General features: G+C 51.2%; 6 protein-coding genes across 6 annotated transcripts; 2 read left to right on the plus strand and 4 right to left on the minus strand.

Annotated features, from left to right (window-relative positions):
- Positions 1 to 226: 226 nt before the first annotated feature.
- On the minus strand, positions 227 to 4148 carry BD324DRAFT_649702 (hypothetical protein; the record flags this gene model as incomplete). Its single annotated transcript, XM_022018036.1, has 9 exons — positions 227 to 506; positions 579 to 1778; positions 1821 to 2060; positions 2126 to 2346; positions 2394 to 2536; positions 2589 to 2756; positions 2822 to 3170; positions 3230 to 3361; positions 3411 to 4148. The coding sequence occupies 9 exons, from the start codon at positions 4146 to 4148 to the stop codon at positions 227 to 229; spliced, it is 3471 nt and encodes a 1156-aa protein (XP_021872248.1).
- Positions 4149 to 5909: 1761 nt separating this feature from the next.
- BD324DRAFT_349311 (hypothetical protein) lies at positions 5910 to 7273 on the minus strand. The gene is made up of 3 exons (XM_022012550.1): positions 7045 to 7273; positions 6100 to 6986; positions 5910 to 6063 (listed from the first exon to the last, which is right to left on the minus strand). Exons 1-3 carry the CDS (start codon positions 7073 to 7075, stop codon positions 6046 to 6048), a joined length of 936 nt encoding a protein of 311 aa, XP_021872249.1. The 5' UTR covers positions 7076 to 7273; the 3' UTR covers positions 5910 to 6045.
- A 390-nt stretch (positions 7274 to 7663) lies between these two features.
- On the plus strand, positions 7664 to 8433 carry BD324DRAFT_620449 (putative structural constituent of ribosome). The gene is made up of 4 exons (XM_022015282.1): positions 7664 to 7758; positions 7845 to 7929; positions 7986 to 8112; positions 8285 to 8433. The coding sequence occupies exons 1-4, from the start codon at positions 7716 to 7718 to the stop codon at positions 8366 to 8368; spliced, it is 339 nt and encodes a 112-aa protein (XP_021872250.1). The 5' UTR covers positions 7664 to 7715; the 3' UTR covers positions 8369 to 8433.
- Positions 8434 to 9226, minus strand: BD324DRAFT_620453 (hypothetical protein). Its single transcript, XM_022015283.1, has 3 exons — positions 9024 to 9226; positions 8782 to 8962; positions 8434 to 8713 (listed from the first exon to the last, which is right to left on the minus strand). Exons 1-3 carry the CDS (start codon positions 9188 to 9190, stop codon positions 8537 to 8539), a joined length of 525 nt encoding a protein of 174 aa, XP_021872251.1. The 5' UTR covers positions 9191 to 9226; the 3' UTR covers positions 8434 to 8536.
- On the plus strand, positions 9227 to 11086 carry BD324DRAFT_620454 (mitochondrial K+-H+ exchange-related-domain-containing protein). Its single transcript, XM_022015284.1, has 3 exons — positions 9227 to 10022; positions 10134 to 10261; positions 10330 to 11086. Exons 1-3 carry the CDS (start codon positions 9477 to 9479, stop codon positions 11021 to 11023), a joined length of 1368 nt encoding a protein of 455 aa, XP_021872252.1. The 5' UTR covers positions 9227 to 9476; the 3' UTR covers positions 11024 to 11086.
- On the minus strand, positions 11087 to 12514 carry BD324DRAFT_620457 (ribosomal RNA-processing protein 7-domain-containing protein). Its single transcript, XM_022015285.1, has 2 exons — positions 11321 to 12514; positions 11087 to 11254 (listed from the first exon to the last, which is right to left on the minus strand). The coding sequence occupies exons 1-2, from the start codon at positions 12474 to 12476 to the stop codon at positions 11169 to 11171; spliced, it is 1242 nt and encodes a 413-aa protein (XP_021872253.1). The 5' UTR covers positions 12477 to 12514; the 3' UTR covers positions 11087 to 11168.
- Positions 12515 to 12525: the final 11 nt, after the last annotated feature.

Raw genomic sequence — 12525 nt, forward strand, 5'->3', positions numbered from 1 at the left:
AAGTACAATAAGATGGCGAAGAGTAGGATTGATATCCTACGGATCCCACCCACTCTGACATACAAAATATCTCACAATTAAGTAAAAGAATCTCTCCCACACATACCCACACCCACACCCATACGGGGGATCCGCCAAATATCTGACAACATGATCTCTCCCCCCTTTCTTCAAGCCATGAAAGCCAAAAAACCAAACCATCAACATGAAGCATCGCCCATCCCATCTATATCCCTGGAGACTGCAAGCCTCCCATTCTCGCATCGCTCGACATGAACAGATCGTTTGGTCCGGTTTCATTCCTCTTCCTTCTTCTCGCTTCTACCAGACACGCTTCTATCCTGTGTTGCTTGATTGGTTTCGTCAAGATTTGATCTGCACCAGCTTCGATATATTCTTCTTGATCTTGTCGGAGAGCATTCCCAGTACATCCCACGATGAATAACGGAGATCCTAGGTTTCGGACTTGACGTGCCACTTCAACACCCGTCATCATTGGCATTTGGCTATAGAGGCAAGAAGAAATCGTTAGCATTGTATCAGAAAGTCTGACAAGAGAAAGGGCTCGGTTAGCTCACTTGTCTAAGAAGACCACATCCACTGGCGGTGAACCTAGAACCATGTTGAACGCGTTGGTGATTTTGTCCAGGGCAATTTGACCGTTCTCAGCAGTCTCCACTCTGTGGCCCAGACGTTTGAGCATGCGAGCCATCATCATCCGAGTGAGCTTGTCGTCGTCTACCACGAGTACGTCGAGCGCCTCGTCGTCCTCCTCTTTAAATTCGGGAACAGCTTTGGTCTCTGGAATTTGTGGCTCTTGTGATAATGCTGGAGATCCCGAAATACTCCTGATCCCCGTGGCGTAATCGTGAGTCTTGGTCTGGCCATGCGATGCAGGGCTAGGAGTCCGATTCGCCAATGGGCTGGTGGAGATCTCGTTTATGCCAAGGGGTTGCGGAGAAGCCACGACCGTGACTGCCGAAGGCGAGGAGTCACCCAGGACAGAAGGCCGAAGTGGTGATTTTGATCTGGGCGAAGGAGGATTGCTTCTGACCGGAGCACCTGGCAGTCTCACCGCTGGATCCGATGAGATGGATCGAGAAAAGGCGACGCGCTTTAATTCTACAGAATCTGGTCGAATCGCAATGATAGGTCTGTCATCTGGCCCAGGTGTCAGCGGGAGAGAAGTGCCCGAGTTCTTGCGCATCCCAGCAGCAGCACCAGCAGCAGCAGCAGGATGTATGATGGTGTGTCTCGAAGTCGTCCGTGATAGATCATGCCTCGACACGAGAGATCTCAAACTCTGCCTCGATTCGCTATTCCTTCGACCGTCTCGTGCCAATGGATCAGAAACGAGGAACTGTTCCGCCGTCATATGCCGCTCCATAGGGATAGGCGGTCTGGGTGGCGCAGAGGGAAGTTGAGGGACATCATTCTCTTCATCGGTATCAGACACCTGGGTGACGTGACGCTGGTGAAGGTCTCGGTTGTGCTCCTTCTCACTTTTCATAGCCTTTTCGAAGCCGTCATCCAAATCGACAGCTGTCGCTTCGCTCGAGTTCGTCGAAGTCGATTGATCTCGATTATGAGGTCGAGGAAGAATCGGGTATGGTAATTCGAGCCAGAATTCACTCCCTTTACCATACTGAGAGTTGACACCCAGTCGACCTTTCGACAAGGTCACAATTTGACGGATCAAGGCTAGACCAAGTCCCGTGCCTTTACCACCTTGACGGCGACCCATTTCCGTCTGGACATATGGGGAGAACAGACGGTTGCTGAAACGGTTAGCCCATCAAGACCATTTTTTTCACTCTCACTCTTCGACATCTCGTTTCCTCAACCCTGCACCGGTGTCGTGAACCTCGATCCTCACGACAACTGCCCGTGTGTTCCGCCTCATCTCAACGACTTCACTTCCCTTTTCAGGGTCCGTGCTCGTTGATCCATTTCCAGCGCTAGAGGTTGACTCCAAGGGATCCATCTTGGGATACAACAGCTTCGTGACGATCTTGACGCCTCCTTCCTGAGTGAATTTGATAGAGTTCGAGACGAGATTGCTATTACCACCATGCCTAGTTCAGCCGTGCATTCTCGATATGTGCAACCCAGATCCTGCTCTCACCTCGTAATCTGCCTTAGACGCATCTCGTCACCGATAAATAGACATTCAAGCCTATCAATCCTCGGATCAAGATCCATTACCAGGCTGATGCCTTTGACATTCGCCGGTGCTGTGTGGGACATGGCGGTGAGTTGGATGGACTTGTGCAGGTCGAAGGGAACTTTTGCTTGAGTAAAAGTTCCAGTCTCCATCCGATTGAAGGAGAGTACGTCGTTGAGCACCTAGACAGGACTTTCAGCAACGCTTAAGGCGGAGACGAGACACGCACCTTTTCCATCATTGATAGACTGCCCGTAAGTCCCTCAACCATCTCCTTCTGGTCGAGGGAAAAGTCGTCGAAGAGATTCTCGCCTTCCAGATTTTGGACCGACAGCAAAGCCGTGTTGAGAGGCACTCGGACTTCGTGGAAGACTACCGAGAGTGTGAGTGGCGAAGAGGATGTGCACAATTTCTTTTTACTCACTGTATGAAACGAATCGCTTTGTCAAGTCTGAAGCTTTCTTCTCCATTACCTGAGCCCGTTGAGTGGCTTTGTACTGCAGCTTGAGCTGTTCTCTGAGCTCGAACGTTTGCCTCGAACTCTTCTCGGAGATGAAATGGAGCATGATAAGGAAGACATGGTAGATAAAGTCTGAGGGTACCGTGTGTCAATCATGGGGGCGAACGTGCCTCCCCTCAGCAGGGAGGATAACTCACAATAGATAGAATCTCTGTAGAATGCCACACTTCCCACATGTCCAAAGTAAAAGATGCCCATGACCACGAACCAAGTGACGAATCCTACGGAGGCGATGAATCGGCTTTGACCCAGAGCCAGTAATGCCAGTGTAGATTGACCGATAGCGCTTGCAAAGACGATGAAGTCTGTCTGAGTGCTACAGGCGACAGGCGCATCGATGTTGTCGACGTTAGAGCATCGTTTGAGTCCGATTAGCCCTAGAATAGGAAGACTCCATGTCGCGAGGGCTAGCCAGATTTGCCAAAATATTGGGGTTCGATATGGCAGATTGATCAGGATGAAGACGAGTAAGGGAACTGTGAAGAACTGGAGGGAGAAAGATGATCAGCTGTAACAGCTTCAGGAACCAAGCAGGGGCTACTCACTCCCCAGACTCCAACAAATCCAATGTAGTGGTACGTTTGCCACGGATGTGGGGTCAAAGCTAAACACCATACCCACATGAGGAGGAAAAAGGCGCCCGCGGCGAGGGACATTTGACGTTGACCATAGTAGTGCTGAGCTAGATGAGCACATGTTGCGAATGGACCCCAGTCGTTAACCCACCTCTCTCTTATAAGTCCTCTCCTTTGACTCTTCGGCAAATCTCATGTCGAAGAAATAGTGAACCAACACCCACAAGGCTTTGACCTTGCTGAACATTCTGCCAGCATAAAGATCCGTCGCTGAAGTCTTTGACCTCAGTGATCTGACTCTGCCGCCGCCGCCGCCGCCACCTGCACCACGCCCACCATCGCTTGCCGTTCCATCTGAAGCTGCGTATCCACCATTCGTCGTATCTCTCGAATGATGTCTGGCAAGTATTCCACTGTGGACGACCTCCGACATGTCATTGTCGATGACAACGACCTCGACTGGATCTCCATCATCCTTCTCGTCCAAGTCATCCACCAGAGCTCCTATCGACGTCTCTGTCCTTCTCGTGCCTGATCGATGACTCTTTCGAGTCCGGAGTCGACCAAGGACACGTAGTGCATCCTGAGTGGCGGGACTCGCAGACTCCAAATAAGAGTCATGTCGAGTGGCTGCTGACTCTGAAGAATTCGACAAGACAGATGGTCGTCGAATCTCACTCCTTAAGAATCTCCATATTCGATTCGGTTTGGATCCTTTGGTGGTACGAAATCGCGCTCCTGTACCGTTCGTCGGAGCTCTTCCTCCTACAGTCAATGAAGGTCTCGGCAGTGCACCATGGGTCGTAGTTGTCGTTAATATGGAATCAATGGTATCGGTTTGGTGCACCGCTCGACTAGATTCGCCTATCCTAGTGTCGTCTGTCGACATTCGGTGTTGTGATGATGGAGCCCACACCACTCTCCAGTTCCCCCCACCTTTTGGGTGTGGAAATCTTCAGTGTTTTTACCACCGTTACCTCGTTGATCTGACAGAGGATTGACCCTCCCATGTGATACGAGGAATCAGAAGATCATGGTGTCCGGCGAAGGAACTTCTTCTTTCGACGCTTCTCTTTCGCAACGACTACAGTAGCGGCAATCTCCCCAAAGATGTTCGACGGGGGAACGAACTGCGATCGGAATGTCCTAGACCTGGAACTTGGTACGTGGGTCCACTCGTGCTTTTCCCAGTTGTGAATATCCCAAATGCAAGCAGCAGCAAAAGGGATCCGAACTTGCTGAGAGCACTTGAGAAGTAATATTAATAGACTCTCTGTGCTATACTTTGGGTGGATCTCGACCCCCCTTACGTTCTGGGAACCTTCAGGGATGGAGCCGTGGCTATAACAGAGCAGAAGTACGGCAGATAGTAGTGCTGCTGCTGCTGCTGCTGCTGCTGCTGCACCCGGCGTGCTGCACCCGCACCCAGCACTGTGACTGACCCACCGAGGGGGAAAAAAGCCACAGTATGTCACCCTTGGTAGCAGCTGCTCTTTCTGGCGGCCACAGAGGGGGGACAAAAATAATAAAGTATTTCCTGCTTTTGACTTGCCTCAATTGGCAATGGAAAAAAGATTGCCCCCCTCTCCCATGCAATGGCTCCTCCGCCACCACCACCACCACCACCCGTATCAGTCACTCTGACCAGGACCTCTGATGGACAACCTCCTAATCTCCTCTTTGCTGGAGCATTTTTGCATATCGTCATAGATCGACAAAAGGTACCGAGACAGGCTGAGCAGCCAGCAGGCACGTGAAAAAGTGATGATCACACACCTACGATCGAAGGGGGTGGGTGGATCACAAGCCTCTTAGTCTGAACACCCGGTAATGGCGTCACTCTGCTAACATCGCACAAAACGAAACACGTCTGTCCTTCCATGACCTTGTATTTTTCGGGCTCTTTGGTGGGACCTGGCCATGCACCGGTAGATCTTGGAACATGAGGGACAGTGGCAGACGTTGTCACCGTTCAGCCACATCTTCGGAATCGACGACTGAGTGCGGCACTGATCAAGCCTCCGTATCTTTTGCTGGGCCTCCTCCCATGGCGTCATCAAGCATGTCTTCTAAAAAAACTCGGTTGTATAATGCAGACCAAGTCCCATTCGCTACGCGGATGTATCGGATGTGCGTTGTCTCTATCGATACTCCGGAGATATATCCATGCATCGATTGCACGAGGCATGGAGAAGCGTTGCAGTCTATGTTGCTTGCCTGAAAGGGACTCCCTGAGTCGCTAGTCTTAGACACTCAGAGGCAAATCTTGGATCATCTCCTCGAGCGTTCGTCTTTCTTGGCCTTCTGTAGAGCATCGAAGACTGCAGAACAAAGGCTCTCCATAGGTAGCAGGATGGCCTCCGGTCGGACATGAACAATGTAGGACAGATCTAAATAGACGACATCAGCTTTCTGCTGAAGAGTCATATGACATCCACGCGAAATGACTCACGATCCGATACCAGGTCCCATCCATTGACATTCGGAGGACACATGACACCGCGATTGACCACATAGTCAAATGCGTCTCTGAATCGTCTCGTGGCTCGCCTCCTCTCTATGGCCAATTTTGACACTCTGACCTTGGTCGCGATCACACATAGTCCAACAGAGCGATGAGACTTTTGACCGACAGGGACCAGACCAGGGGGGAAGGGACGAGAGGGTGGAGGAGTGTCTCGTCTATTGAGGACGCGAAGAATGAAAGCAGGATGATGCACAGTGGATTTGGTGAGCTTTGGAGAGATTGGAAGGATTTTTTCGGTGTCCACTGGAAAGAACTTGGTCTAAGACGAGGGAGTCAGCTCAAAGATCAATTTTGACTCCTCTCACAAACTCACCACGTTCTTCTGACCGTCTTTGAATTTAGGCTGCCGAGGCATGTTGGAGAAGTCCACCTTGCGACCTAAATGTCGATGCGTGTAATGTTCCTCGCTGGTATTCAGGGCTTCAGCTAAAGTATCACTCGCCATGCCCCGTAGCATCAGCTCCCCAGCTAGGCCGTCAAGTCGGACTGCGGGCGGAGATCTCTCTTTAACCGTTCGACGGATTGACTCTTTGTTGTTTAAGCTCTTTGTGAGGCCTGATTCGGATGCCCTCGTGAAGGGCAATCGAGGAGATGATTTTTCGACACGTTTCATCAATCCTGGATCAGAGCCAGAAGATCTGCCAGTTCTTGTATCGTTGGCGTAAGACGGATCACCGGAACGGTTTGCAGGGTCTCGCTGGCCCACCTGAGCAGAGTTTGGCTGTGAGCGATCGTGCCCTGGTCGATGAGCCGGAAGACCAGAGCCAGGCTGAATTCCTCGTAAAGCGGAATCTGGGCCATCTAAAGAAGCGCGAGGTCCATCTCCCAATGGAGAGGGCCGTCGAGGTCCCTGAGAGTCGAGCGGGTCTTTTGAAGTACGACCTGGCGGTTTCCTAGAGCTCGACGGGACGGCTGACTTTCCCTCTTGAGAAAACCTCTCATTCCGACCACGGGCATAGCGTGCCTGCGGTTGCGGCCTTTGAGGACTGCCTTGTGCACGAGGACTTAAGCCCAAGCCGAAGCGTTCGGCCTCAGACTCAGGAAAGAATGCGACGTCACTCGTCGCAAAGCTCCTCCGACTATAGCCATAACTTTGACTGGGACTGGAAAGGGGGACGGACCGCCATTGCGAGGCGTGAGATGACGAAGAAGCGTTGAACTGGTGGATCCTAGGACATCGAATACAGATCCTCACAAGGCCTGAAAGAGAACACGCAAGCGAGCTTCAGTCCGACTAGTCGACTAGTCAGTCACTCACCAGAGCTCTCTACCACTCCACGGATCATCATCCCTTAAGGCGTCGAGCTCATCATGTCATGCTGAAGATATCAAACGTTGAAAGTGGAGGATCGATCGCTCGACTGAAAAGCCCACTACAGGCTAAGAGCTGCTGACAGGCGAGAATCGGTCTGAACCACAGGATGCACTGTCAGAGCTATTCAAAAGATCTGGGTCGAGTCATAAATTGCTTCACAGCGGACGCTCAAGCAACCAAAACAGGTCATGCACCAATTCTCAATAAAAGGTCTGTCTGTCTGTCTGTCTGCCCTAAGCGAAACCCTGTCTCGGTAGAAAAGATGACAATCTCGACAGAGTATTATAAACGGGCAGTAAAAAAAGCTTGGTACTCTCCTCTGATTCCATTAAGTCCATACAGCGTGGATGTCATGATGAAGAGGCCGAGGTCTATGGTTTAGTCAGAGTGGAAAATGTGTTGAGGAGATCTTCAGCACGCCCAAAGCTCGTATATATGCTCTCTGTGGCGATTACCACGTGGAATTGACTGGGCCTAATCCGCCACATCTACAAATTCCCTTTCGGCGTTTCGTCTGATTGGCTCTCTCTTTTTTTGGGCGAAATCTATCGAATGGCGCATACGAGCAACTTTCAGCGCCCATACACCATTCAACTCTATACCTCGATCCCACCATGGCTGACGTCGAAATGAAGTCTGCTCCCAAGGAGCGATCCAGTGAGTAAGAGGACGTGAAGTGAAGAAAGGGATATTGGGGAGCTCGAAGCTGGGATCGTTGGCCATTTTGCTGACAGTCCGCCTAGACCTCCGATACGGCCTCAACAAGGGTCACCCTACCACTGTCATCCCTAAAACCGTCAAACCTTCCCACAAGAAGGGAAAGAAGACGTGAGCTTCCGTGATCAAACAGTGACCCCGTGTTAAGCTGACGATTGAATTCCTAGCGAGAAGAAGACCTTTGTCAAGTCTGTCATTCGGGAGGTTGCTGGATTTGCTCCTTACGAGAAGAGAATTATGGAGTTGCTGAGAAACTCAAAGGACAAGAGGGCGAGAAAGTTCACTAAGAAGAAGGTGAGTCGATACTGGCTAGGATCAGGGGGAGTGCGCGGCGAGAGTCATGCGTGGGATAGGGCGTGCGGTACATGGGAATTGACTGCCTTTGACCTTCTCTCGCTTGCCTGCCTGCCTATTCTCCTGACCCAATGCCGAATCTTGTCTTGAAACATCGCTGACCCTCTCCCAGCTTGGAACCCTCCTCCGATCAAAGCGCAAGGTTGAGGAGCTTTCTGCGGTCATCCAGGAGCAACGTCGTCAAACCGGACACTAGGGTGTGACGGGGAGACATTTGTACGAGATCGAGCGTCTGCAGGTCGACATGCATACTCGGATGCATGGCGTGCAAGCTGAACGTGGGCAGAGTCATGGTCCACCCACGGATAGGATAGCGCTACCTCTGAGAACCGATGAGGTATGGGGATTTGTGTGGCATTGACGTCTACGCCCTCATCCACACATCCTCTCTTCTCCTCTGCCATGCCCTCTCACTCTGCCTCTGATTCTCCACCGCATCTGATTCTTCATCCTTTGCTCCATCCTGTCCTTCTGCCGCTCGAGCCTTCATACCCTCCCAACCGCCTCCTCTAAAATGATTACCACGATGTCTCCATCCGAACTGAGGAAGCACTAGTCAGTGGGTGATCACGGCTCTACTGTCTGCCCCCCCCCCCTTGTTCTCCTCACCTTGACCATGGCTGTGATCACCCCTATGCCCATACCGACTGGTATACTTGGAGCAGCGAAGAATGCTATCCCGCTCCCTAATGTACCGAGTAATGTTCCTCCCAAAGCAGCGACGATGGCTCCTACGGCTGCGTATTTGGCGTATCTGATTAATCTGCGGATGGCATATCGGATAACATATCTGATACGATGCTTCTGAGCCTTCTGAGAAATACCATTGCTTGGATACCACGGTCACTTACCTCGTCGTTGTCAATGCCGATCGCGTTGTCAGAGAAGCAGGTACAGCTCCTCCTTTATTGCCCAGTGCCAGATACTGGAGATTCGTCTTAGCGGCATCTAGCCTGGAATGCTTTGATGACTGTGCATGGATGTTATCAGTAGCTGATGCAGTAGCTGACGAGCTCATCGTAGCCCAACGTTGCTGTTGTTGGTGATGGATGATGATGGAGATGAAAGATGCCGCTGACGATTTGAGAAATGACCTGATCAACACGTGGTTGATAAACTCTGATACCAAAAAGAAAATCGAACATCTTTGGGAATCAATCATCCTGGCTCTTCCCATTGTACTGTGACATTGAGAGGCTTGACTAGTGGTCAGTCCAGAGCTCTGTCCGCTTCGTTCTGGTGTTGGAGGTTATCCGAACTGGAGACTGGCCCCGTGACCGTGTCCCTCCGCATCCACAGATACCATGAGCGCCGCGAGCAAGATGCCCGTGCCGACGCCGAGGCAGTTTAGAATCCTGGCTTTACCTTTGGCCAGATTACCTCGGACAGCCTCAACAACGCAAATTAAGCCCGCGCCGACAGACGCCTCATCACCAACTCCTCCTCTCTCTCCACACTCTGTAGATGGTGCCTCAGAATCATCAGGAACCTCGAGCCATGGAGAAGGTTCGACGGCTTCTGCCTCCTCGTCCTCACCTCCAGCAAACACCAGCCATCCCTCATCATCCTCGACACCTCTCCTTTTTTTTCATGTGATTCAGCCTTCACCATCACCATCTCAATCTCCTCCTCCTCTCACCACTCGTATATTGTCCAAAGCCTCTGATACATGGATCAAATTGGGCGAAAAAGATCCAAAATCCTGGATGCATTGGTTTTATCGAAAGGGTGAAAGTTTGATGGATCGCATAGAATATGAAGAATGGGCTTTGAAAGCCGTGCATGAGGGCAGAGGCGTCAAAGTATTGAAAGAGGGCGAAGAGAAAACGAAGACTCAAGAGATCATCGAGGTGAGCGTTTGTTCCGCGTCCGTCCCTTACTTCTGGACCCTGGTTCGCCGTACTCTCTTACCATGGTCGCCTTCCTTTGCAGCATCCGATCGTGCTGACCCTTTTGTCCAGATTCCCTTGCTCAAACCTACACTTACGGAAAAAGGCGTTCAACTACCCACCATGCTGCCGAAACTGCATCGAATGCTCATCCATCGTATACCATATCACCGGAAGATGATGATCCGATCACTGCTTTTGTGAGTGGATAATCTTGTTCATTGACTATGCTTCTGTGGACCTCGTTGCTGATATTCCGGGTCTTCAGCACTCCCGTCACGTTTCCATTCGCCATCATTCCCGTCATTCCCAACTTCCCACTTTTCTACGTCCTCTGGCGAGCATGGTCACATTACAAGGCATGGCGTGGCGCTTTCTACTTGGAGCGATTGCTCAAACTCGGCATGATCAAGGAGCAGACTTCGGAGGAATTGACAAAAGTCTATGCGAGTAAAGGACAGGTGGTTCCTGAGCCAGGGAGCGAGAATCGAGCGCCGGATCAGACATTCTCTGAAACCAGTGTGTCAATCAAGTCGAGTTCTACCACCACAACGAGCCCCGATGGAACACATGAAGCTCAGTCTACGGAGAAGATACCGAGCCAGGCAAAGGGAGCTGGTCCTGCGCCTGATGGAACCTCGACTCCAGAATCAATGGTCTTTTCTCCTCCCCAGAACTCGACAGATAAACCAACCACTGGATCCACACCGAGACCTACGCCTGCTCCTCGTCATCCTAGCTTGCTGCTCAGTCCGAGCCAAGTTCCGCTCTTGGCCAAGACCTTTGACATAAAAGGACAAGAATTGATGGATGTCGTGCGGGCGGTGGAACAAGCGGACGGTCGAGCATGGGCGGCTGATAAGAAACGAGGAGGAGAGTCTCAGCAGGGCGATGCTGCCCAGCCGAGTGGGTCAGATGACAAAAAGCCAGGGACAAATTGGCGTGGTAACTTGCATCGGTAACAATGCTGTAGGCGTACGGGCCAAACAAGATGAATGTTGGGGGGGATCAATACACATGGACAACGACGATGCATGTTATCACTCTGGAATCTGGGATATCTCTGATGCGTACTGCATCTCTTAAATCCTGCAGCTGATCTTCATCTCAATACGGTGTGAATCGCTTCGTCTTCTTGAGTTCGTCTACCTTTGCCTTGTCCTGCTCAAACTTGGCTCGCAGGCCAGCCAATTCTAAGGAGACAGACACAAGGGTCAGAACAAATCTTGTTACTGGCGAGATAGCCTTGATACACTCACCCTGTCGCTTCCGCTCAGTCTTTTGAAACCTGTAAAAGTCTTCTTTCGGTCTCGCCCCACTTCCTTTTCTCTTCCCATCATCTTGTTCTGACGCCAGATTTTTGCCGAAACCCTTTGAAGCCACAGCTACACCAGTACTTCCTGGACCTCTTCCACCCGTTCGGCCGTATCGTCCTCCTCTAACGACCACTGTGAAGCCATCCTCGTCGACCAATGCTCCGGCTCCCTGCTGTTTGGCTCGAGATTTCAAGAGGAGCGATTGAAGATGATCGAATCGAGCCATAGAAGAATCAGCGAATGCTTTGATGGCACCCAAAGGAGGTCGGAGCGACGTATACTGGGAAATATAGTAGGATAGTCCAGTAGGATTGGAAGGATCAGATTGAGGAGACGCCATGGACTTCAAGCTGGATTTTGCAGGTTTAGAGTAGGCAGATTGAGGAAGGAGACCATAAGAAGGCAGGTGGATCGGTCCAGTATGGGCCATAAGCCTTTGAAGGGGTAACGCATCCAGATAGACTATATGAGCGCATCTTGACCCTGATCGTCCGTAAGGTGTCGATCTTGGATCAAGCGGTGGTAGAGCTTCGACTTCAGGGACTGAGACCGGCAAAGCTGGTTTCCGCCTTGTTCGAAGTCGACGTGGTAATTTAGGTCCGTTACCGATGAAAGTAGGTTCAGGACGGCTCGTTACATTATCCTCCTCGGTGTCTCTGAGATCATTGATGGGATCCTGAGCCTCATCGTCCGACTCCTCCTCCCCTTCCTCCTCCTCCTGTTCAACTTCATCGTCCTCGCCCAGACCTTGAACAGCTTGTTCCAGAGCATTTGCACCTGAGCCTCCTGTAAACTCCACGAACTCTACTACCCCCCACCGTCCGAACAGAACGCGCAGATCTCTTTCAGATGCATCGACAGGAATGTTCGCCACGAATACAGTGCTCTCTGGAGATGCAGTGACCGAGGAGGTTGAGCCAGATTTCGCCGTATGAGGTCGAACGTATATATAGTGGGACGTTACTCTGCTCTGGGAAGAAGATGAAGTTGATGGAGCCGGTAGAAGTAGCTCAATCGGGAGAAAGTTTGTATAGAGCTTTGAATGTTGAACTGTCGACTTGCCCTTCCCTTTATTCACTGGCACCACAGCCTTGGGCATGGTGTATCTGCGTGCTCGTCGAGTATAGTAGTATGTATCAACACTTCAG

This window comes from Kockovaella imperatae (assembly GCF_002102565.1).
Source record: "Kockovaella imperatae strain NRRL Y-17943 chromosome Unknown BD324scaffold_4, whole genome shotgun sequence".
NCBI classification, from domain to species: domain Eukaryota; kingdom Fungi; phylum Basidiomycota; class Tremellomycetes; order Tremellales; family Cuniculitremaceae; genus Kockovaella; species Kockovaella imperatae.

Coding starts and splice junctions, on each gene's coding strand:
- BD324DRAFT_349311 (XM_022012550.1), bottom strand. CDS start 7,075: ATGATGATCCGTGGAGTGGTAGAGAGCTCTG. Junction 6,987..7,044: donor TGGAGTGGTAGAGAGCTCTG/GTGAGTGACTGA, acceptor GTTCTCTTTCAG/GCCTTGTGAGGATCTGTATT.
- BD324DRAFT_620449 (XM_022015282.1), top strand. CDS start 7,716: ATGGCTGACGTCGAAATGAAGTCTGCTCCCAAGGAGCGATCCA. Junction 7,930..7,985: donor CACAAGAAGGGAAAGAAGAC/GTGAGCTTCCGT, acceptor TTGAATTCCTAG/CGAGAAGAAGACCTTTGTCA. Junction 8,113..8,284: donor GAAAGTTCACTAAGAAGAAG/GTGAGTCGATAC, acceptor ACCCTCTCCCAG/CTTGGAACCCTCCTCCGATC.
- BD324DRAFT_620453 (XM_022015283.1), bottom strand. CDS start 9,190: ATGAGCTCGTCAGCTACTGCATCAGCTACTGATAACATCCATGCACAG. Junction 8,963..9,023: donor TCGGCATTGACAACGACGAG/GTAAGTGACCGT, acceptor GCATCGTATCAG/ATATGTTATCCGATATGCCA. Junction 8,714..8,781: donor TGATCACAGCCATGGTCAAG/GTGAGGAGAACA, acceptor GTGCTTCCTCAG/TTCGGATGGAGACATCGTGG.
- BD324DRAFT_620454 (XM_022015284.1), top strand. CDS start 9,477: ATGAGCGCCGCGAGCAAGATGCCCGTGCCGACGCCGAGGCAGTTTAGA. Junction 10,023..10,133: donor AGACTCAAGAGATCATCGAG/GTGAGCGTTTGT, acceptor CCTTTTGTCCAG/ATTCCCTTGCTCAAACCTAC. Junction 10,262..10,329: donor ATGATCCGATCACTGCTTTT/GTGAGTGGATAA, acceptor CCGGGTCTTCAG/CACTCCCGTCACGTTTCCAT.
- BD324DRAFT_620457 (XM_022015285.1), bottom strand. CDS start 12,476: ATGCCCAAGGCTGTGGTGCCAGTGAATAAAGGGAAGGGCAAGTCGACA. Junction 11,255..11,320: donor GACTGAGCGGAAGCGACAGG/GTGAGTGTATCA, acceptor CTGTCTCCTTAG/AATTGGCTGGCCTGCGAGCC.